The 25,842-nt window shown below is 35.3% G+C and overlaps 1 protein-coding gene and 1 long non-coding RNA gene across 2 annotated transcripts in view; both read left to right on the top strand.

Annotated features, from left to right (window-relative positions):
* The window catches only part of AIMP2 (aaRS-interacting multifunctional protein 2), a 56,006-nt gene extending 52,141 nt beyond the window's left edge, over window positions 1–3,865 (top strand). Inside the window, exon 6 of the mRNA XM_089086539.1 lies at window positions 1,808–3,865. Within this exon, the coding sequence (XP_088942665.1) occupies window positions 1,808–2,715 (908 nt within the window). The 3' untranslated portion in view covers window positions 2,716–3,865. The remainder of the gene's footprint in view (window positions 1–1,807) is intronic.
* A 13,075-nt stretch (window positions 3,866–16,940) lies between these two features.
* The window catches only part of LOC148954473 (uncharacterized), a 32,349-nt gene continuing 23,447 nt past the window's right edge, over window positions 16,941–25,842 (top strand). Inside the window, exon 1 of the long non-coding RNA XR_016141580.1 lies at window positions 16,941–17,070. This is a non-coding gene — a long non-coding RNA (uncharacterized LOC148954473). The remainder of the gene's footprint in view (window positions 17,071–25,842) is intronic.

Raw genomic sequence — 25,842 nt, 5'->3', positions numbered from 1 at the left:
CTGGAAATTGAACAAAGAATATGGATGAACACCCATCAATCCCATCCCATCAATAATTCTTATTTTTTATAGAATTTGCCCCTCTTGCAAAATTGGAACCTGTGGAGCCTGTGTGAGAAGAAAGATTAGAAGCATAGGGAATCATCTTATACTTTTTCTTCTGTACTTTTTCAGCTTTATGGTCATCTATAATAATAACTGAAAACCAAATTGAGGAGGTGAGGTGGATTTGGAGGGGAGGTCTAAGTGAGGTGGAAAAGGGGATTTTTAAAGTGTAAGGAAATTATAAATATTAAACTTTTATAACGTCTTTTCAAGGACAAAATATAAAACTGGCATTTTTATTAACTTCCGAAGCACCTGTATCAAACTATAAATAATCAAAACATATATCTAAATCTAGAACTGTATCCTTTAAAGATGTCCTTACGCCAGAAACAGGATAAAAATAATGAGGCAATAAAACCAGTCCATAATTCGGTGAACACATTTGGATGGATTTGTTAGAGTTGCGGTAGTACCATTTAGTACGGGATATAGGTCATTTTGCGAAATAATCCAATCGCAAAAATTTAGCAACTTTTACATCCTCAGCAAACGTTTTCATAGTACAATTTTTAACTGAAGAAGGCAATCATTAATGTTACCACTACTACTAACGACTCACAGAAGCACCAAGCTGCCTAGGCCGACACAGCTACGCACGATCCTCTTCCATCCCAGTCTATTCAAAGCCGCCCTCTTTGCACCCTCCCAAGATGTTTCCGTTCCCTTAAATCTTTTAGTCACGACATCCTCCTACTCCATGCGGGGATTTTGTTTTTCTTTTCGTTTTTTTTTCTTTCCTGTTTTTCTTTTGGCAATGTATAGTTGGCCGCAAAGGACCATCTTTTGCAGTCTGTAATCCTTCAGCCGCAGAATGAAAGACAAAAATAGTATCTGCCGTAGACAACCACCCCGAGGAACCCCTCTCGTAACATCAATGGGAGAGAGAAACTTTTACCAATTAAAACTTGCTTAGCTCTTCTAGAATAGTCTACTATGAAACATTGCTGGGACTTAAGTTATAAATAACACATTTTACTAGCAATAGGGGAATGGGTTCTTAATCAAATGCGTTAGAAAAATTAATAGCCATATAGTCAAAAGGAGCACTCGAATCAGAAAAGCGCTGAAAATCTAAAACAACCTCAAGAAGCTGAGGATTACAGAAACTTTTCTTACGAAAACTATGCTGAGCTGGGCCCCCAATCTGTTGATCATCAAACTACATTTCAATGCGAGCTGCAATTAGCTGCGACACAACAAAATATTAACTTAATTGAAATTTGTCGATAATCATTAAAATTATCTTTGGACTCTTTTTGTGCATTGGCTTTACCAGAACCCTCTTTCATTTTGAAGGCCATAAATCAGAAGCTAAGATAATTTAGTGATGCGAGTAAAAATATCTCTTTTTTGTTCTTTTTTTTTTTTTTTTTTTTTTTTAATAGAAGATTTATGTGACTCTTAAAAACTTAAGATAAACTTTAAATGTCTCCTAAATCTCTAGTCTCCTTAATTTCAAATTTCGTAAAATAATTTGATATTTTTTTATCTCTCTCTTTCTTACTTTCTTTCTTTTCTATTCTCTTAAAAATAAATAAAATAGGAAAAGACGGGCAAACAAAAGAATAGTGTTATTTAAAACCGATTTTAGAAAATGTAAAAATAAATCAATAAATTTCACTTATTGCTATTAATACTTTTTACCATTGTTGCTTTTCATAATTTTTTGGCTATGGTTTGTATTTTCTATTCTTTCTAGTGGAACATGGTCCTGTGCTTCGTGTTGGTGCATCTTCCAAAGTTCCTATTGTCGGCGATGGTAATATAGCAAGATCTTTCGGTCGCCTGTTTCCAAAACAAATTGCTTATGAAAACCTCTCAGTGAAGGAAACAACACAGATTGATCATTTCCTTGATTTTGCTCATGAGACACTGTTAAATGGAAACACGAAGGACATTGTTGCCAACTTGAATATGTTAGATGCAATCCTATCTTCAGAAAAATATCTCTGTGGGAGTTCTATTACGATTGCTGATGTAGTTGTATGGTCGGCTGTGTCACAAGTAGCAGATTCGAATTCTTTGCCTAAAAGTTTAAAAATTTGGTATGATGATATTGGACACTTGACTGGGACTCTAGAATTAGGACTAGAGGGTCATGAAGCCTCTATTTCTGATCATTTCACTAAAGAAATGCTGTTTGAGACATTAAGAAAACTAGGTATTGTTTATAACAACTTGGAACATCCGGTAGTTCATACAGTCGATGAAATGATTCCATACGTTAAGCACTTACCAGGCTTTACTGCAAAAAACTTATTTTTAAAAGATAAGAAAAAAGACACTTTGTATTTACTTTCATGTGTTTATGATGCGACTGTTACGTTCACAAAAATTGGAAAGCAAATTGGCGTAAAAGAAATGAGATTTGCTTCTGAGGAATTGCTGTATGAGAAACTTGGTGTGAAGCAAGGTTGTATTTCGCCTCTGGCGCTAATTAATGATCGAAAAAAAGAGGTGAAATTTATAATAGACTCAAAGGTGCAGTCGTGTGAGTTTATCAATTGTCATCCCTTAATTAATGACGCAACAGTTACTTTGAAAGTGGAGGACTTTTGGAAATTTTTGAAGTTTACTGGTCATTCGCCCATTTTTGTTCTAGTTTAACACTATCTGCCCATGTCGTTTTGTCATGTTGATGTTTTTTTTTTTTTGTGATGTTGTCATGTCATGTTGACGTTTTTTTGTTAGGGACAGAAAATCGGTAGTGTGCAGTATCGTATTGATGGCACCATTAACTCTCCAGTCCGCCCCTTTATTTTAAAGTACCGTTTAAATAGTAGCCACCACAGAGCTAGTTTATACATGATATTACACATTTGCAACTAAAATCCAAGAAAATAGTATACCTACCGGTAAATATGTCACGCAACATGTGCCTGATATCGGAATTTAACGGGGTTTTCAGTTTTTTACTCATTATTTACGAGCCCTGAGTCATGCTGATCAAAAATAGTCAAATGATCTTTGTTTTTGATATTAGTTAAATGATTTTCGTTTGATATTTTGTGGACTCGTCGATCATGAATCTGCCAATAAAGGTGCAAGTAAATAAACTATTAATAGAGCACGTTAAAACATGTTTCCCCATTGGTTAACCTATATTCTATGTTTTGGTAAAATGGTGAAGTTGTCTGGTCAAACAGTCCGTGGTAACGAACTGTAAGTAAGGAGCGACCCGGCTCAATAGTAACCGAAACTCTAAAAAACAGAATTTATACCACTAGATACATCAAAAGATTGTTTTTTTTTCTCAGGGGTGATCGTATCGATACAGTGGTCCTAGAATATCACAAGAGGGCTTATTCGAACTGAAATTAAAAGTTCTAGTGCCCTTTTTAAGCGATCAAAAAAGTTGGAGGGCAACTAGGCCCCTCCCACACTCATTTTTTTCCCAAAGCCACCCGATAAAAATTTTGAGATACCCATTTTGTTCAGCATAGCCAAAAATCTAATGAATATGTCTTTGAGGATAACTTAATCCCCCGAAGTCCCCGGGGAAGGGCTGCAAGTTTTGAACTTACATATAGTATTGGGAAGTATACAGACGTTTTCAGGAGGAATTTTTTCTGGTGGTAGGGGGGGGGTATGAGTAGGGGTTACGTGGAAGGATCTTTTCATAGGGGAAGGGACATTTCTATGAAGAGGGCGCCGGATTTCCCAGCATTATTTAAAAAACGATCAGAAATTAAGTAAAAAAAAAGTTTCTTTAACTGAAAGTAAGGAGCAACATTAAAACTTAAAACGAACAGATATTGTTCCGTATATGAAAGGGACTCTCCCCTGCTCAACACCTTGCTCATTACGCTAAAGTTTTTTATTCTTTTAAAAAATAGAGTTGTGAGAAAAGTCAAACTTTAGCATAAAGAGCAATGTGTTGAGGAGGGGACAGCCTCTTACATATACAGAATAATTTCTGTTCATTTTAAGTTTTAAAGTCGCTCCTTGCTTTCAGTTAAAAAAAAACTTTTTTCAAGTGGATTAAAATGGTAGCTGAAGTTCTTCACTATTTTTCTTTTTTTGTGTTATAAAGATAAAAGATTACAACCTAAAGTACCCACACTATCTTTGAGATTTAGCATGACCCCCCCCCCCCCCGCTTGTGAGCACCTTCCTGGTCTCTAATGTGGGCTGTTGATTAGGTTTATACTTGTTTTGAACTAATGTTATATACTATAATAAACACTAAATACAGCTTCAAGACTATCTATCTATACTAGTTTCTAGTAGTCCATTTGAAATTTCTCACAAGTCTCCTGCTATTGGCTAAAATTCGTTTATTTTCAAGTGTGAGTTTAGTTATTAGTTGACATTTGAGTGTCAATTTTAGCTTAAAACTGGATACGTTTTCTTACATGACGTAAAAAAAAATACCCAAAACCACCGAAACACCTGAAAACTGGATACGTTTGTATACATGACGTAAAAAACACCTGAAACCACCAGAAAACTGGATATGAAAACTGAAAACGATGCGTTTGCATGCAATGTGTAAAATAAAACACCTGAAACTACCTGAAAACTGGATACAAAAACTGAAAACTCCTGAAACACCTGAAAACGATACGTTTGCATGCATGACGTAAAAATAAAACACTGAAACCACCTGAAAACTGGATACTTTTGCATGCATGACGTAAAAAACACCTGAAATCAAAGATCTACATTCTAGTTTTCAGGTTTTTTGCCACTTATAGGATTTTGTAACAGTAAATCTTTAGAGAAACCAGGATACTTTTCTGGGAGGGATTGCGTAGCCAAATTCTAAAAAAACGTCTTTGACATAATGCCATAGTTTTTGCCTGATTTTTTTTTATTAATTTGCCTGACTTTTTTTTATTTAAAAAAATGAATAAAACTGCTATCATTTAGAGCCTGCACATAGAGGAGTAGGATTCTCTAAAAAAATCATTTTTTTTTAATCTGAAAAATGAAAGAATATTTGGCTGAGGATTTACTCTTTTCAATTTTGTATAAAAGAGGGAGGGAGAGGGGATTTTTCTTTTCCTGCCCTTCTATGAGACTGATTTTTTTAGCTTTTGTCGCTTAAATTCCTTTATATGCAGGTATGCTTTTATGTATAAATCCTGTATAGGTTCGACGCTTAGAGGGAGGGGTTGCAGAGAAGTCTCCAGTGGGAGTGGACTGGAAACAGATAAGAATGTGCATCTCAGTCTATAGTTTTACGTTGTTTATCCTTCGCTCCGTTTTATCCAATACTGCTCAATATACGTTTGTGGTCATGTTTAGGATTTAGTGAAAGGTCATTTACTTATTTTTGTTGCTTAGAACATAGCATGTTTTTGAACCCAGGCAATTCTCTATATTTTTCTCAAAACTTGCAGATGACTGACAGTTTGATGGTAAACAGAATTTGCTCTGTGGTGACTGTCTACACAATTGGAATGCTGAAAAAACGTGTGTCTGTTACTTCGAAGGTTGTATTTTGCTCTCTGTATCCATCCAAAGAGTATAGGTAACTTAAAAGAATGAAACTGGTGCTAGTGTCGACAAAAAACATCAATGCCATCTAGCGTTTGGCGTCTTTTCCATTTTGTTCCGTGTAGTAATAAGAACAATTAATTTAATTGGTAAAATTAGTGCTGCAGTAAGTTTCTGATCTCAGTTTTCTGATAGGAAAGTGATTACAAAGCTTGTAAAACATACCAAGAGACGCCAAACGCTAGATGGTTTTAACGTCAAGACAAGCACCAGTTTTCATTCTTGTAATATACCTATAGTCTTTGGTACCGATTGGTGTTTCTTGTTTTTTTCTTCTACTGATATTTGCCTTTACATTAAATGCCCAAAGTGTAATTTTGTATTCTTGCAGTCGGAATGTTTGTTGGAAGCTTGTTTCTTATAATATACAATGGATATTTGACTGTTTTATTTGTATTTAGCTGGAATCTGTTTTTAACAGAGCTGTCATTTTTAAGAATCGATTCGTTTCCAAGCTCAGATTTCCTCCTGGCGTTGCTAAGATGCATAAAAACATGTTCCATATCCAGTATAGCTCATTGTAATCAATTCCATTTAATTATTGAATAAGTGTAATTATTATTCTTTATTCAACGCTATTGGGACAGCAAAATTAATTTTACGCAAGAAATTCGAAAATTGGAAAAAAACAGTCAAAGTCATATTTGGCATAAACGAACCGATCCATATTGCAGATTTTGCAATTCATTTCCAGAATCCTTGAACCACCTGACTTGTGAATGTCAGTGCATCCAGCAAGAAGTGATCAACATTAGGAGAATCTTCAGTAAGACAAAGCTCCAGCCTGACATGAACGTGTTGCTGCTCTCAAACTTACCAGCTAACACTGAAAGACATCTATACAAAAGTATTTTCGATTTCTTAAGCCATAACAATATCTGCGAGTAGTTCACATAGATGGTAGCAACACTTATTCATGACTCATCATCCCCTGTAGATTGAAAGTCGTCGTGAAGCCAAAAGGAGACCGAAGTGGACTCCAGAAGGCATGGCATTTTAAGAAGAAGAAAGTCTAATGGTCTAACTTTCCCATTATTTATACCTATAGTATTCCAATTGTACAAAAACCATAGTTGAAATGAAAAAACAAAATATAGCTGAGAAAAAAAATGAAAAAAGGTGCAGATATATAGCACCTTTTAAAAAGGGCTCTAGCTGGAAGATTTGTAATTTATCCTGATAGATAATACACCAAGAATGTTCTATCTAGAAAAGAGCAAAATGCGACTTATTGAGCTCTGACGTCAGAGCAGTTAAGATAAGCAATAATTAGTTTAATTGTACAAAATTCAACAATTCCAATTGCCTATTGAACGTGGGGTTGATGTATTGTCGATATCAGTTTGATATTTGATTGGTATGAATAGATGGTTTGACGCCATAGCACATCTTATTGATCCGCTCCTGGAATAGAGGAACCACTTGCGTAAATCTAACAATAGGCACCATCTGTTGTAGGTAGTTAAGTGTTGTTTTGTCTCAAACAACTATTTTATTTTCCAATCTCCAAAAATTATGCTCTGAGACTCTCTCGTATATTAACATCTTTTCCTGTTATTGGTTTTCTTGTTCTTTCTAAATCAAAAGAATTGAATAGTAAATATTTTTAAAAGTTGTCAATGAATCTGTTGTAGGTTGGAGTTGTGACTTCGAGAAATACTAGTATTACATCTTGTATTTATAAATACAAGTAGTATGTATATTTCTCTGTCAATATGAACTATCTTAATCTTTGTAATCAGTGTTTGCTGATTGGTTGATTCTATATGTTCTGATACTCCTTGGCTGAAGATAGTATGTACGTAAATGAATGTGCATTTTTTTTCCATGCATGAAGGCAGACGACTTGGAATATTCTATTCATAATGAGATTTTACTAATTCTGAGATATAGCTAGCGATAATTTGAGCCAATCAGGTTTTTTGTACGATTTGACTGAAAATTCTGAGTCTCTTAATGCTATTCAAATCTCTGTATTAGTAAACCCACAGTAAAGAGAATATATACATTAGCGACAAAGGCTATACTGACCATTAAAAAATATGACATATCTAAAACTACACAGGATTCATACCCCGCCTTCGAGCACGCACAATGACAATTGTTTCCGATGTACACATCACGATGAGCTTATGGCAACTGAATTGAGTTTCTGATGTATATGCCCAGGGTCGATACGCGTGGTATCAAATGCGTTTCATGTTTGGAAAAAGAAGTCGCTACCGGTATACTCTTAAACTGTGGTAAAACCTCATTGTAAAAGGAGCATAACTCCGTTGGTTTTGTCCGTTAGGCAATTTTGAACGTTTTCACCTTTCAAGACGAAGGCGGACAGCTAGAATAAAGTCCCATCAGTACAATTTTGAACAGCGTTGCCACTCGATAAAACAATTAAATTTCAATTCAATTGTTAATTCCAATTCTTTTTTAAATTTAATATATTTGGAAACAGTCTATTGGTTTAAACCAGTGATTCCCAAAGTGGTCTAGGTGGACCCCCAGGGGTGATTGGGAAGCTTGACGGGGGTCTACGTTGGTGTAACAAAAAAATTGGTGTTCACAATTAGTACAAGGGGGTCCAGAAAATTTTATGTGGTTTCGATAGCGAATAACTAATATGTTGGCTTGACTTCACCTATTAATATAGGTGATCTTCACCTATTAATATAGGCAGATAATATTATAAGAAGCTCAGCGACTGTTACCTGTAAAAACTTGCATATCTTATATTCAGTACAACACGTCAAGACGTGCAAAGCACTACCGTTACCGCCTTCCGCAATGCTTGTTTAGACGTGCTAAGGGACGAAATACGACTTGTTGTAAATGTGCAATAATTTCATACTTTTAATTTAGTATTTAACGATTTATTTTACACGTAAGAAAACAAAAAATGAAATTGGCTCAGTCGTTTTCAAAAAACTATTATTGATCTTAGCGATTTGTTGCTTTTAAGATAAAGAATCAGTTTGCTGACGGTTCTTTGTTTATTTCATTGCAATAATTAATTTATTGCTCTTTTTCTGTTCAAATAGTCATATCCTGTTAAGTAAGACCTCCGTAAATTTACTAAAACAATGTATTTTTAATGTATAGGTAGGTAATTGATACGAAATATGGCTGAATGCAAGAAGAAATGTCGAAAATACAGTGTTGATTACTTAAGATTTGGTTTTCTACCATCAAAAGAAGACAAACGGTTGGCCATATGCTTTTTATGCAACAAAGTTTTGAGAAATGACTATGAAACCATCGAAGCTCGAAGATCATCCAAGAAGGTGTCATCCTGATATTTTACTCTGAACTTGTTGAAGATCGTCAGGGGAGATATATATTTTTTTCAAGTGTGGGTCAAGGTATATGGCAATTTTGACGGGTATAATCTGACCAAGGCTTACAAACCTTAAATGCATTTTATCCAGCATAGCCTTTCGGAGGTTCTCAGCAACATTTGAGAAACCATCCTCCCTAAATGTAATCTGAGTTTGAGAGCAGGCTGTGTTTGAGATGTATCGGTATGTATGAGTCAATGGATTGAATACGTTATTGTTCTTCTTCCGGGGTATTTACAAAACAATTTTGTATACTACCATTACTCACAACAAGTCACTGCAGCACCAAGCCACCTGAAGCTAACACAGCTACGCACGGTCTTCTTCCATTCCAGAATAAATGAATAAATAAATCTTAAAACGAGTAAAACTTAAACTGAATATGCAAATCAAGTTTAAAACTAACAAAAATCTGTTACCATTAAAGAATAAGTGAAACCCAAAACGAACAGAAATGAAATAAAGAATCATAGCAAACATACAACAGGTACTAATTTAAATAAACAAATAAATCTTAAAACGAGTAAAACTCAACTGAATAAAACTCGAGTTTTCAGTAAAGGACCAATGACGCAGTAGGCTATATGCTTTTGCAGGTGGAGAAGGGGACAGTAGCCAAGCTCCTGTTTTTAGTTATTTTTGTTCGTTTTAAGCTGGATTTTTAATATAGGTTTTACTGGTTACACGATTTATTTATTCTTTTATATGGTATTTATGTTTGTTTGCTATGATTATTTATTTAATTTCTATTCGTTTTAGACTTCATTTATTGTTAGGTAGTAATTTATGGTCATTTTGAGTTTGAATTGTTATAGATCTTTATTTCTGCTGATCTTAATTTTAATATATCCTTTACTTTTCTTTGAAAAACTTTTTTATCGGAAAGTTTTTTTTTCAACTAATTTCTTTCAATTTTTTTATTGCCAAAGTTTGAAGTTTTTCGAAACTCACTATTTCAAAATCATTTTTTTTTTCAACATAAAAGTTTTATCGAAGTATGAAAACTAGTATCAAAGTAATAAACTAAAGTAGGTATCATAGGCAGCGCAATAGCGCTGCCTAAATAAAGAACGATGTTGGCACAATGTATTATTTATTAATTTTTAGGTCTTAGACCAGGGCACTTTGTGTCAAAGGAGTTGTCGTAGAAACTTCTAAAAGGGATCATTCGATTAAAACGCCTATCCTTTCCCAAAATACATCCAATCGAAATTCTGAGATAGCCATTTTGTTCAACGTAGTGAAAATGTCCGGAAATTATGTCTTTGAGGATGATACCCCCCCCCCCATCCCTCAGGGTGACGGATGTAAGTTAGGCCCTGGGGGCATATAGGGTTTTTATAGAAAGTGTCGTCATAGAAACTTCAAAAAGAGCTCGCTCATTTGATTGTAAATCGAGAGGGCTAGTCTGAAAATTATGTCTTTGAAGATGACACCCCTCCCGACGGCCCTCGGGGCAAGGGTTGTAAGTTATACCCTTGGGGAATATAAGGTTTTTTTTTTATAGAAAGTGTTGTCGTAGAAACTTCCAAAAGAGCTCATTCAATTGGAAATTGAAAGGACTAGTGCCTTTTTATTAGTCGAAAGTTATCGAAGGGCAAATCTCCCCCCCTCCACGCCCATCATTTCCTAAAACATTTCCAATCAAAATTTTGAGATACCCTCAGGTATCTCGACTGAGAGTAACATAATACCCTCAGTCGTTCTTGGGATACTGATGAGATGCCTTTTTGGCAATTAGCATTAACACAATGCATTTTGATTTCAAGGAGGCACACTTGTGCCTCTTTAAAGAGGCGACCCACCACAATGTTAAGCGATTTCCGGTCCTAGCGGTCGCAGAGAGACAGCGGACATCGCATTTTGTAGCCCAAGCTCCAACTAAGAAACGTGCAAAATTTCACCCCCTCCGACTTTACCTTCATGGGTAAGAGTGGGCTGGAAGTTTCGACCCTCCGACCACAGCCCCCCTTTAACGTTGTCCGATTGGGCTGAAATTTAGAAGTGAAGCTTTCCTCGGGCCCGGGAGCTTATCCTCGAAATTTCAGCTCAATCCGATCACTCCTTTCCTGTTTTCCAAAAAACAAATATAGCCACTTAATGTTTATTTCTCTTTTTTTTTATCAGCCACGCCAACAGGCCAAAGTTGGCAACGGATCTGGGTGAATGAGGACTCATTCGAAGCGGAATTTGACCTGTTAGGGCCTTTTGATATTTTCAGACCGAAAAAATTATCCCCCGAATTTACATTTACGAAAAACCTCGTTTTCCTATAAGAGCCCATGTTAATTTTTCCCACCACAGCCCCCCTTTAGTGGTGTCTGATCGGGCTGAAATTTAGAGGATAAGCTTTCCTGGGGCCTGGGAGCTTATCCTCAAAATTTCAGCTCAATCCGATCCTTCCTTCCCTATTTTCCAAAAACCAAATATCAAGTTTTGTGGGGATTTGCTTGCGTCAAAAATAGATACGAGAGACTCAAATAATATAACAAGTGTCTCTGTGGTACAATGGTCGCTGTTCCTGACTGTCAAGCGGAAGATCTGGGTTCGATTCCCTGTCAGAGAAAATTTTTTATATACTGAATTTAAAGTTTAAAAAAGAAACTCAGTTTCTTTTTTAAATCCAATCTATTAAATCCTTCGGCTCAACAGGCGTCCCCAGAAGAATATCACACTCGGCTTTCAGGTTACAGGTAAGTCTCCACTGCTTTGATAACATGCCGCATACCCGCATGCTCGAAGAAAAGTTGAAAAAAGAAAATCTTACTGTGCATTTGATTTGAGTATTCAGGAATTAAAAGCCTTAACACAAGAATCTTCAAAAGCGGGGGGTTTGGGAAGTGACAGCCCCTCATCTTTAACTCCTGAAAATATCAGCTAACAGTTAGTCAAGCAATAATAATTAATAAACTGTACAAAAACGTGCAAAAACTTTAAAAAAAACTACGTTTTCTAAAGAGTTAAAGAGGCTGAGTCACAAGTTCGAACCTTAAAACGTACAGGGATTAGGAGGTGCAGTTGGGGCTGCCGCCCCCAAACCTCCGCTTCCGTATATGAAAGGGGCTGTGCCCTCCTCAACGCCTCGCTCTTTACGGTAAAGTTTGACTTTCTTACAACTCTTTTTTTTTAAACAATAAAAACTTTAGCGTAAAGAGCGAGGCGTTGAGGAGGGCACAGCCCCTTTCATATACGGAAGCGGGGGTTTGGGGGGGCGGCAGCCCCCCAACTGCACCTCCTAATCCCTGTACGTTTTAGGTTCGAACTTGTGACTCAGCCTCTTTAACTCTTTAGAAAACGTAGTTTTTTTTGAAATAATAATCTTAAGGCAACACTTAGTTTTCGAACATAATTGGCAAATTAATAACTGTGGGGGGTTGACCTACGCAATAGCTTTAGAGATACACAGTGGCGTCGTTTGGGGGTGGCAAGGGGGGGGGGGGGGGTAGTTGCCCCCCAATAAATTGAAAAAAGCTATTATAGCTTTGACTCTCTGGACGTGGAACTTGTTTTCCCCCTCAATAAAAATGCTGGAGCTACGCCTCTGGAGATGCAGTTGATGCTGGCTGGCCAAGAGATACAGTTGAAGACCGTTCAGCTATGCGGAAAAAAATAGCTATCTTAAATTTTGATTGGAAGTGTTTGGAAAATTAGGAGCTAAAGAGGAGGGCTGATTGCGCTCCAATCACTTTTGACTTTTAATAAGGTTGCTAGAACTTTACATTTCTTGCCAAATTTGCTCCTTTAAAATATCAATGATACTACTTGCTATAATAGAGCAACGATGCCTATGATATTGCTAATAAGCCCTTTCAATACTTGCACGCGGATAGTTTTTTTCATTTAATTGAAATTCCTCCTAAACGTTTCACCTCAATACCCTTAAGTATCATTAGTCAAGGTAACCGTAGAAGTAGTATTAAAAGTATACATATCATGTCTTCTGACTAGTTCAAAATCCGTCACAACTTACCCTGAAAGGTCTAACTTAATAATGTAAGCCGTTATCGTGATATTACTTTGTCACCCTATTGAAAATTTACATGACCATAATTTGTTTTGTTTTTTTAGTTCAGCATCCACCTCAATATTCCTTGAAAACTCCACCTTAATACCCTTAACCCCCCCCCCCCCCCGAGGAATAAAATAAAAACCTTTGGAAAAGACTATGCTTAAACTTAGCTCTAACACAAATCAATGTTTTGATTGGTTTACACAGATTTTGTCAGCGATATTTTATAACTTAAATAAATATAACATCTATAATCTTACACTGTCTTGGATTCTTATTAAATTGTCTTAATATACTGTAATTTATTTACTCTGCACATTCCTGATATTGCTTTGCAAGAAGCTCATCCTCGCACCAAACATCTACCAGCCCATCTAACCCAAATTTATAATATTTTACCGCTGCATAGTGACTTCAGCCAGAATGGCCTCCAGCCATATTTTCAGGAACCTTGCCAGAGTACCTTGCGTTACTGAAAAGTGAAAATTTTCCAAGAAAAAATGTGCTACTGGAAATGTGGAAACCTGGGAAAACTTGATTTAAGGCCTGTTTTTTAAACACTACAAGTCCGACGCAGGGACCTCGGTAGTTCAGAAGCATTGTTAATCCGATTACTTTTCTTTACTTTGAAATTGCCATTTCGCCTTATTATTCAAGAAGCGTTGTTAATTTGATTACTTACAACTTACTACTTGAAATGGGAGTTTCCCTCCGTGCATACTGAATCTGACAACTGATACAAAGACACATCAATGGTGGAAGGCATTGGAAATAAACTCACGTTGAAATTACTTTTTTGCATCAAGCCGCTGAAATTTTTCTTAGCCATATCTTGAGCATGAGTATTATCTCAAAATTAACAAATAACACGACATATTAGTAAATCTCGGCTTTTTGTATCATCACATGTGACCAGGGTCGCCAACTGGACATATTATATGTCCAAAGGACATATTCCTCTGAACCGGAACACAATGACATAATAGAGCAAAAAAAAAATAAGAAATTTGGGACATAAGAGGGACATATTTTGCAAATTCATGACATAAAATATAATATTTCCCCGCTGGATACATATTTTCGTAAAGGAAATGTCTTTTTTCACCAAATCAGAATAAAAACTACTTGTCTAGCACTAAATTTACTTAACTACTTATTTTCTACTAATTTTTTACAAACGTTATTTTTTTTACAAACGTTATTATTTTTCGGATTTGCTTGCTCTTTACCGCAGAAAACAATTTGCAAATACTCTTGATATTCTTTACAATTTTGTATTCTTTAATCTATAAAAGATTTTATTTCTCCTTGCTTTTACGCTACAGTCAAGATAATACGCAAGCAGGCTTCCAATGGTCAGGCAAAAACATCTATCTATTTATCAATTATTACTAACTGAAAATGGAAAGTTAGCAAAAGAAAAAACTTAGATTCTTGATGATCTGGAATCAATTTTGATATCAATAGATGTACCAAAAAATTAGCTTATTGTGCTAATTCAAAACATATAATATTTTTTAAGTATAGTGTTGCCCATTAGTGGGCCTGAGAAAATTTGTCAAATTTTCGAAAAAGGTAAAAAACACCCCAAAAAAGTCAAAGAATTTTAGTGGAAATCACGCCATCAGATTCAGCGTATTAGAGAACCCTGTTGTAGAGGTTCCAAGCTCCTATCTATAGAAATGAATCTTTATAGCGTTTGCCAGAAGAAGCATCACGGATTCGTGTTTATTTGTTGCTTTTTCCAGGGGTGATCATATCGAACCAATGGTACTAGAATTTCGCAAGAGGGCTCGTTTAAACGAAAATTAAAAGATCTATTGTCCTTTTTAAGTGACCAAATAATTGGAGGACAACTAGCCCCCGTCTCACGCCCTTTTTTCCTGAAAGTCTTCTGATCAAAATTTTGAGATAGCCATTTTGTTCAATATTGTTGAAAGGTACAATAGCTATGTCTTTGGACATGACATGACCCCTCAGAACCACCAGAAGAAGGGCTGCAGGTTATGAAATTTGCCCACTGTTTACATATAGTATTTGTTATAGGGAAGTATACCGACATTTTCCAAGGGAGGAAGGAGATATTCTGGGGGTGGATTTTCTATGGGGAGAATTTCTCATTGGGATGGAAGTTTCTGGGGGTGAACTTTTCAGGGGAAATTTTACATGGGGAAAATTTACCAGAACTTGTATACAGATTGTTTGTTATTTGTCTTTTTTCTCTTTGTTGATCGTTGTAGAGACACTCCGAAGGAACCCTCAGGTGGAAGTTTTCAACGGAGTCGGATTTCTCTTGGGATCTTTTATTTTTTTTTTGGGGGGGGGGGAATTTCCACGGGATAAATTTCCATGGGGGAATTATCACCAGGAGAAATTCTCCATGTAAAATTTCTGGGGGATAAAATTTCCAGGGGGGGGGGGTATTTTCCAAACAGGGATATTCCCCAATGACCTTAAAAAGGATTAGAAACTAAATGAATACAAGTCTTTCTTCAAATAAAAGTATGGTAAGGAGTATTTTTCAGGCAGAATCGTAAGCAAAAAATTTTCTGGGAAGGATTTGCAGCAGGGATGGAATTATCCGGGGGTAATTTCCCAGCGAAAGAATTTTACATGGGAGGAACTTTATATAGAGGAATTTTTCACGAAGAAATTTTCCACAGAGGGGGTGGATTTCCTGGGATTAGCTGAAAAACGATCAGAAGTAAATACAAAAACTAGTTTTTTCTACCGAAAGTAAGGAGTGACATTCAAACTTAAAACGTACAGAAATTATTCCGTATATTACGGGGGCCTCTCCCTCTCCAATACCCCCCTCTCTACGCTAATGTTTGACCTTTTGTCAAATTTGGTAAAAAACGATTCTTGAAACACGAGGGCCGTGCCACCCTTGGAGTAATCCACCCCCCTCCACACACGTATTCTATTCCCTAGATGCATCCAACAGAAATTTTTAGATATAAATTTTGTTAATAATGGTCCAAAGAACATACAAAAATATCCTCAGCGTTTACAGAACCCCTAACAACCGTGAGACAAGGGTTGTAAGTTATGCCCCTGAGGCAAATAAGGTTTTATGGAATGGGTAGTCGTATAAACTTCAGGTGGGCCTCATTCGATTGAAGTTTAGTGGCTTTTATAAGAGTCAAAAGTGATTTGATGGAAACCCCTCCCCCCCCCGTTCCTATTAGTTCCGAAAGCCAGCATCCAATTAGAATTTTTTGACATCTATTTTGTTCAGCATTGTTCAAAGGCCCAGTAATTATGCCTTTGGGGATTTTACCCCCCCCCCTCCGTGATTGAAGGGCAACCCAGCTAGCGCTCCGCAACGTCGCTTGATTTCTGGATGTACCTTATGACATGCGCAAGAAATACTCTGATTGGCAAAAGGATACCAAAAGAAGTGAAAATGCTGACCCTCGTGCCAACCATACCTGTCAAGCAGAGCTCTCGTAGGAAGATGAGCCTTAAGCTCCGACAATTAGTTTTTTAATGTTTACATGTTTTTATGACTTTTGTGGTTTCATACTAGTTCATTTCCTTTGGATGAATTAAATGAATCTTTTCCGTTTTCATTATATTCAATGTTAACTGACCACTTTGAAAGAGGTTTACAAGTCGTAAAAAACAAGTTTCTGAGATTTCAAGATGGACATATAATAGACAAATTATGGACATAATTTGGCTGAAAAGGAAACATTTTTGGATGTTCAAGGGACATATTCATTGACCGAAAAGTCGCCTATCCTGCATGTGCCTGCGGCAATTCTTGAGCGTAGCACCTAGCACTTTAGTCCCATATTGAGAACTGACTTTGACTTATTCAAAATATATATGTATAGGTCAAAGGACTATTTTCCCTTTCACTCATAGCCTTAGTATATATTTTTAATTTTATAAGTCTGTATATATTTATAAGGTATATTTTTTAAGCCTGTTTTCACAAAAAAATTTTTTGCGCCTGTTTTCGAATCGTTTGTTCTTTTCTTTTGAATTTATGGTGAACAAATCTTAATATTCAAATTATTTACACGTGCACGAGAATGGCGCAAGGTAGCCACGTTAACAAGGGAAAACCGACTTTCAATAAAAAGTCAATTTCAAATAAGCCAGCCAAACGTAATTATTGTTATATTAGTAGGCTGAAGCTGCAGTTTATTTCCTGCTCCAAACTGAAAATTAACATAAACTTTTTGCATTAGCCTAGACTATTGCTATGCTAGCCTTACTAATAACTTACCTAGCTACCTGACGGCAACACAGCTCTGCATGTTCATTACCATTTAGATTTTATGGTAAATTTTTACCAAATCATTATTGAGTTTCAAATAAAGTGAATATACCATTTGATGCCTTTTTTTATGCTGATTACAAATATAGCCTAACAATCTTTTCTATCAGAAATAAATTTTAGCCCCCCCCTATATATGTCAATTCAGGATATATATTTGCACATATGGAGATGGGGGTTAGGTTATGTTAGGTTAGGGGGGGACTGAAATTCATTTCTGATAGAAATGATTATTATATTTGTAATCAGCATAAAAAGGCATCAAATGGTGTATTCACTTTTCCTAACTCAATAACATGATTTGGTAAAAATTTACAAATTTTATTCCCATGTGGCTCCGTACTATGTTAAAAAGTAGTTGAGTTAGGCAAATAAAAGGGTAAAGTTCTACCAAATCATATTATTGAGTTAGGAATAAAGTGAAAACACCATTCAGTGCCTTTTTTATGCTGATTATGAATATAATAGCCTAATCATTTCTATCAGAAATGAATTTCAGCCCCCCCCCCCTATATATACCTAACCTAACCCTGAATTGGCATATATAGGGGGAGGGGCTGAAATTCATTTCTGATAGAAATGATTATTGTATTTGTAATCAGCATAAACAAAAGGGGTCAATATATACCAAATCATATTATTGAGTTAGGACTAAAGTGAATACACCATTCAATGCCTTTTTTTATGCTGATTACAAATATAATAAGCATTTCTATTGGAAATGAATTTCAGCCCCCCCCCCCTACATAGGATAGACATGACCTAACCCTGAATTTGCATATATAGGGGGGGGGTTCAAATTCATTTTTAAGATAAATGCTTAACATATTCGAAAAAAGCATAAAAAAAAAGGCATTGAATGGTGTATTCACTTTAGTCCTAACTCAATAATATGATTTGGTATATATTGACCAAAAAAGGCATTGAATGGGGTATTCACTTTAGTCCTAACTCAATAATATGATTTGGTAGAACTTTACCAATAAAACTTTCAGGAATGAATCAAGGGCCAAAATGTATACCAGTAAATATTTACCAAATCATATTATTGAGTTACAACTAAAGTGAATATACCACTCGATGCCTTTTTTATGCTCTTTACAAATATAATAATCATTTTTGTCAAATGAATTTTAGCCCCCAACCCTATATATACCAATCCAGGGTATATATTTGCACATTAGGAGGGTGGGGGTAATTTTATTTCTGATGTAAATGAGAAGTAATTTTAAACTTTTCCCCCACCCCCTAATGTGCAAATATATACCCTGATTTGGTATATATAGAGGTGAGGGCTAAAATTCATTTCTGACAAAAATGATTATTATATTTATAAAGAGCATAAAAAAGGCATTGAGTCATATATTCACTTTAGTTGTAACTCAATAATATGATTTGGTAAATATTTACCTATATACCAAGGAAAGGTGTTATTAAGTCACCATCTCTATCTGTTTTAATGGTACAATTCTTCTTGAGCTACTTTTGGCTATCTTAGAAAGGGGTTAGGTTAGGAAAATGAAACTTTCAGGGATGGGTCTACAGGCTAAAGTATGTCCTGGGAAGATATTTTGAATTACCTACTTCCACTCCTCTCTCTAGAGGGTCCTGAAATTTGCCTACATGACAGGTCTATAGCCTACCTATTGCAATTTTGACAAAACAATATTTTACCTTAAATTTCAGTTATCAGTTTCTTTTTCTCTGGTTTTAGTTCTGAAAATGTAATTCCTGTTATTTGAGTAGAATTTTAAGTCATATTGATGGTTCTTTTCAAAATTTAGGAAATGTATTTGCATATCTTTAAAACCTTATAAATTAGGAGTGATCAAAGTTGTGAAGGTGAAAACAATTTTGTTGTACTTCATTTAAGCAGAAGATCTATTTTGAACAGGTTTCATTTTATGAAACACTGATTTTTAAAGGTCAGGATCCTCTAGAGGAACAAGGAGTGGATGTAGGTACTTCAAAATACCTTCCCAGGACATACTTTAACCTGTAAACCCATCCCTGAAAGTTTCATTTTCCTAACCTAACCCCTTTCCAAGATAGCCAAAAACATTTAAAGTAGAACTTTACTGTTTTTTATTTCCAGGATTATAGGATTACACACATGACAAGTATATTTATTCATAAATCTAGGGCAGTTTATACTTCTGACCTGCAAACAAGGGGAACATGGGCTACCACTTGATGCCTTTTTTATGCTCTTTCCAAATAGCCCTATAATAAGCACTTTACTTAGAAATTCAATTTTAAGCCCTTTAAAATTACTCAGACTATCTGTGTTGGCTATTTCTACAATTAGCCATATCTTGATGCCTACTGCAAAATACTTGATTTTAATTCATTTTATTTATGTTATACATTTTTCCTATTTTTTGGATGCTGCTGTTAGCATCACTCTTGTTTGAGCTTGTTTACTCATAATTGAATTGATTATGATGAAATCAAGAACCAGTCTACCTGGTTCATGTATATGTTAACATGTATATGTTATTGATTTGATAGAAGGCTATTTGTGGCCTAATATTTGAGAGTGGCAGCATTTACAATACCTTCTATTGTTTTCCCAACAGCAGAGGTAATACTGATTGGTCAATAATCAGGAGCTTTGCTCCTGTCTCCTCCTTTGTGTATTGGTGAGATATGGGCAACTTCCCAGTCAAATTGTATGACTTTGGTGTCAATAGACTTTTGGAAGAGCTTGAAAATGGCAGCACAAATTGTGTGTGAGCTTCCTTTAAGAGTTATGGATAAATGCCACCTGACCCAACAGACTTATTTGGATTAAGCTTTTAAAGCCAAGATTCAAGCTCAGCCTTATCTACTATGATTACTTTAAATCACACTTGCTAGGAATATGGATGAATCCAGTGTATGCCAGTCAGGGGTGTCCTGAGGCTCATTTTATTGGGGGGGGGACAATCTTCATACATTTTACCAAATTGCTACTGGATTTATGCCAAATTTTCTGCAGAAATCAAGAATTTGCTAAATTTTGATGAATTTTGTAAAATTTCAGCAAAAACATTTGCCTTCAGCAAAAATTTTACCAAATGCCAAGAAAATTGCCCCCCCCCTTGGGATGCCCCTGATGCTAGTTGTGATGGGGTTGTGGGACATCTGCTGCATCCCATTGAGTGAGCCATGGTTTTGCTGCCCAATCCTTGTCAAGACTTTATTTAAAGCTACTGGTTGTTGTAGATCCACCATTGTCTTGCTTAGGCTTTTCCATTGACTTATGATTTAATTGTAGAATAAATTGTTTCTTTTTCATGTCTTGGCATGCTTTCATAACAGTTTTGCCAAGTGATCTCTGGTACTTGATAACCAGGCAGGTTTAAATATATCTTTGTCATCAGACTGGAGTAACTTATAGGTCATTATTGTATTACCTCTGTGTTGATGGTATGTCAGAGTTGATAGCTTCAGGCTCTGCAGTTGATATCCATACTCCTTTATTTTTGAGACCCTTTATGCATTTTGTCACCTGGCTTTGAACAGATTCAAGAACCAATTATTTGACACAATTGAGTGTTAATTATGTTTTTGGTGAAGTTGAGATGGGGCAGCATCTGGGGGGGGGGTGAATACTGGTGTAAACTAGTGATTCAAGGCATCAGCAATCTTTTGGGAGTCACAAACCAGCTCTGTAACCATGTGTCTACCAGGCTTATGTCCAGAGGCATATTTCTGGAACTTCTTGGGGTTGGTTTTTTATGTTGTTGTAATGGCCTCCTTGCATTTCTCTATCAGTTCTCTGGACAGGGCTCAAACTTTGTCCCTTACAGCTTTGAACTTAACTAGGTAGTCAGCTCTATGGGGGTTCTGGCTTATGTGATTCAACAGTTTCTTCTTCTTATTCATTGCAATTTTCATTTCTCTGGTCATAAAGGGGAGAGTTCTTGGTTTGCATCTTCATGTGATAGTTGTATTTCTATTGATGGTGTCAAGCAGCAAATTTTTCATTTTCTTCCACATGTCTTCTGCCTCTGTAACTTTGATGATTTACCTAGATAGTATTATTAGTAAAGATATTGGCTTTGGGCTGTAGTAAGTTGTTAGTAGTAGTAGTATCTCTACTAGTCTTTATCCTGATTTCTAGGGCTTAGAAGATAGTTATTTTTTGTCCATAGTATCAATCAGTATCAGCCATAACAACTAAATTCAACAACTTCTTACAAACCTACTGACTAAACATCAACCTATGTTAATTTTGGCAAAGGATATTTTACTTTAATTTTGGGTGTTTAAGTCTCTTTTTCTTTGGCTCTAGGTTTTAAAAACACAATTTCAATGATCTCAGCAGGATACCAAGCCATATCAAAGCTTTTTTCTAAAATGTTAGAAATAGTCCTCACAATTTTTTAAACTTTGTAGGTCATAATTAAGTAAAATTAATTTCTGAGATAACTCATTTGAGCTGTAGATATGTTTCAGAATATTTCATTTATATAATACAAAGACTGTTGAATATCATTACACTTTGGAGGAGGGTGGAGATAGATGCCTCAAAAGAACTTTCTAGGGCCTTATTGAGGCTTTGATTGTATTCCTCATAGTCCCATTCACCTAATTCAATTATTTTATAGGATAGGAAAGAGCCCCTCATCTAGAATTTTAGTCAAAAATCAACTAATAAAAGTGAGAGACAATTTTTGAAGTACTTAATAAATACATATACAACTAACATTAGAAAGTAATGTACAGTTTTATTGCAACACTGGGAATTGACAGGGTTTCATTTTTCCAAAAATATAAATGATAGCATCTAGATTCAGCAATTTCCAGAGTGTCTTCTCAGTTATCTAACACCCATTGTTAATCAAACGCCATTGTAAAAGCCGTTCTGGCTAAGTGGACGCGCGCTGGGCTGAGAATCCGAGAACTCGGGTTCGATCCCTGGTGTGGTCAGTTTCTTAGTTTGGGACGCGGGTCAGTGGTGTGACCCTGTAAGCTTAGCCAGAGTCAACCCAGCTCTAAATGGGTACCTGGAGAAATCTGGGGAAGGTAAACAGGAAGGGTTTGCGAGAGCATAGGTTGGCTGGCCCCCACCCCCCATTGCACTTCCTGGCTGAAGGGCCACGAAACGGAGATCAGCACCGCCGGTTTGGACCTTAAGGGTCTAGTGCCGCATCCTTTACCTTTACCTTTTACCTTTACCATTGTTAATCAAATACAGGGGCTGGATAGGACTGCAGCCCTCGCCTGCCTTTCCTCTCCAACAAGATAACAGATTTTGGACAAAACTCAAGGGTATACTTGACACAAGAGGGGGTGGATACAAGATTAATGTCTTGGGTTGCAGGAAACATGAGCTCCCCCATTAGTATTTTGCTCTCTTTAATGCTATAATCACTGCAACTTCTGACGTTCTGGGGAGGAGGGCAAGTGCACCTAACTTCGTCTTCTAAGTCCACCCCTGGACACAAGATTCCACTTCTAAACCATCAACAAAGTTGCATGACTCCCCCATAGCAGGTATAGTATATTACAAGGTTATGAACATACTGTTGCTGATTCTGCATGTTTTTTCAAACAATTGATGAGAAATATGTAAAAAAAAATTAATGTAAACCAATTGAATCAGAAAAATTCTGCACATACCTTGGGCCATACCTGGTCCCATCAAGGGGGGATGCAATTGTCTGGGTAGCAACCATTATGTTTAAAAATGGTTTTTCAATGGAGATTTTAGCTGCATTTAAATTAAATAATCTCTGTCAACACAACAAGAAATTTTGCTGTTTTGTTTGATACTCCTGTCAGCATGGTAGTATTTAAATTGTAAAATGTCATTTTCTGTTTTGTTTTGACAAAAAATTTTTTTACTTTCCAAATATAAAAACTGAAAAATTAAAGGAACCAATTCAAAATGCAAGGTGAAGCAATGACATTTGCTTTTAAAAAGAATGGTGCATTTGTGTTCAAGAATTATAGGGGGCATTAAAATTGACCTAAATAACTAAATAAAAGCTGACAATTAGTTATTTTTAGAAATAAAGTATCAAGTTTGTTATTACCACTGAAACAATGTGTTCAATATGTTATGCATAGTCAACATAAAAATGCACAAATCAAACACTAAAGAGTAAAACCTTAACCGTCTGTCAACTTTATGCTGCTATTTAAAGAGCAGCTTCAAAGGGGACTACTCCTTTTTATTATATTGTTTAGTTCAGAGGAGGTCATGTACCATAGTTTTGCCAGGCATGTGACCTCTGTTGCCAGAATTTGTGCTTTGAAGTGATTAAGGTCCATGCTGGACCTGTTCAGCTCAGTGTTGATGATTGGTAAAACACATAGGAAAATAAAAAAAAATTCAATGTAATGAAGACTTAGAGACAAGCCATGTTGCTCACTTTATTATTGTTTGAGTGGTATAGAAAATATTGTTATTGTTATTGTTTTTGTGTCTTTTGAGCTATTATGTTGTTCTTTCTTTTCTTTTTTTAGTAATATTTGTGTTTTACATTATGCAGTGACAGGTAGTTTGGTTGTGCTGAATGTGTAAATAAATGAGATAAGACACATCAAAAAAATAATAATAATAATAATAATTCAATAAATATAATCACAAGTCCTTCAGAGGCTTCAAGGCATGCAAAGGAGGGGGATTATGAAACAAAACACTTAAATGTTGAATAGTTTAATGCTTAAACTCATAACACAGAGAAAAGAAAAAAAAGAAGAGAGAGAGAGAGAGAGAGAGTTTGAAGATCATAAAGCCTACAACTCAAATCAGGCTATTTTCATTAATTAATTAAAAAAAAACTTTCCAAAAAGTTTTTCAAAGAAAAGTAAATGCCATTTTAAACTTAAGCTCAGCAGACACAAATACCTTTTAAAATTCAAACTCAAAACGACCAGAAATTACTATTCAAGAATGAATGAAACCCAAAACAAACAGAAATTAAATAAACAATCATAGCAAAAGCATACAACAAGTAATAATATAAATGAATAAATAGATCTTAAAGCAAGTAAAACCTACTGCGTCATTGGCGCTTGACTGAAAACCAATTTTATGACAAATATTTTCTTTTGTACTTAATATTGAAAATAAACATCAAAATTATAGTAAAATTTTTTACTGATGAGCTTTCAGCAATTAATATCACTATACATCAAATATTCCGTTTAATTTATTAGCTCTTTTTAAAGTTGTTAAAGACAAATATAGTTTCACTACAAGCAAGTGTTTGGATACTGCCTCCTTTTCCAACTGTAAATAAAAACCAAAAAGACTGCTGCGTCATTGGCGCTTAACTGAAAACGAATTATATTACAAATATTATCTTTTCCAGTTCCTACAGCATTGAAAATAGAAATAAAAGTAGAGTGAAATAAGTTCTTGAACTGATGGATCTTTCAACATTTGATATCATTATACATCAAATATTCAATTTGATGTTGTTTATACTTTCCAAGACTGTTCAAGACGCTTATAGTTTTCAGTAAAGTGCCAATGATGCAGTAGGTTTTAGACTTTTACAGTGAGAGGATTTCATACCCAAACTCTTGTTTGTAGTGATTTTTGTTTGTTTCAAGATTGATTTGCATATTCAATTTAAGTTTCACTTGTTTTAGAAATTTTAATTCATTTACATTAATATCTATTGTATGTTTGTTTGCATTGATTGTTTATTTAATTTCTGTTCATTTTAAGTTTCATTTATACTTCAATAGAATTTTTTTTTTAGCTTGATTTTCATATTCAATCTAAGTGTTACTTGCTTTAAGATCTATTTATTCATTTATATTATTACTTGTTGTATGTTTCTGCTATGATTGTTTATTTGATTTCTGTTTGTTATTGGTTTCATTTATTCTTTAATAATAATTTCTGGTTGTTTTGAGTTTGAATTTTAAAAGGTTTTTGTATGTGCTGAGCTTAAGTTTAAAATGGCCTTTACTTTTCTTTGAAAAACTTATTTGTCGGAAAGTTTTTTTTCATTAATTTTTGTTTTTTTTTATTGCAAAAACTTTCAAGTTTTTAAAAATTCCTTATTTCAAAATCAAACTTTAAAAAAAAATATTCATCAAAGTATCATAACTGGTATCAAAGTAACAATATCAATATCAAGTGTTTGTGTCAATCTTGGAGTTTTTATTATCTGATCTTTGAACTATTTTTAATAAAATTGCTATCTCAAAATTTTTATTGGATGGGTTTGGGGAAAAAGGGCATGTGGGGACTAATTAAGTTTCAGTCTCTTTTGACTCTTTAAAGTGAACTAGAACTTTCTATTTTCAATCAAACGAGCCCTCTCTGAAGTTTATACAAGTATCCCTTCTATAAGAACCATATATATCCCCAGAGTATAACTTACAAATCCTGTCCCTGGGCCCTGGGGGGTTGTGTTGACCCTGGAGTTTTAATATCTGATGATTGAACTATTTGTAACAAAATGGTCACCTCAAATTTTTATTGGATGGGTTTATCCATTTGATACACCCAAAGGCATGGAGGGCAGGAGGGGCTAGTTGCCCTCTGATCCTTCTTCACTCTGAGAAAATGAACTACAACTTTTAATTTCCATTCAAATGAACCCTCTCTGAAGTTTATACAAGCATCCCTTTCATAAAAACCACAT

The sequence above is a fragment of the Artemia sp. Qi Xiang Cuo genome, chromosome 3, assembly GCF_049724085.1.
Source record: "Artemia sp. Qi Xiang Cuo chromosome 3, ASM4972408v1, whole genome shotgun sequence".
In the NCBI taxonomy this organism is placed as follows: domain Eukaryota; kingdom Metazoa; phylum Arthropoda; class Branchiopoda; order Anostraca; family Artemiidae; genus Artemia; species Artemia sp. Qi Xiang Cuo.
Note: the sequence above shows the minus strand (reverse complement) of the source record. Positions and strands in the feature narration are given on the sequence as shown.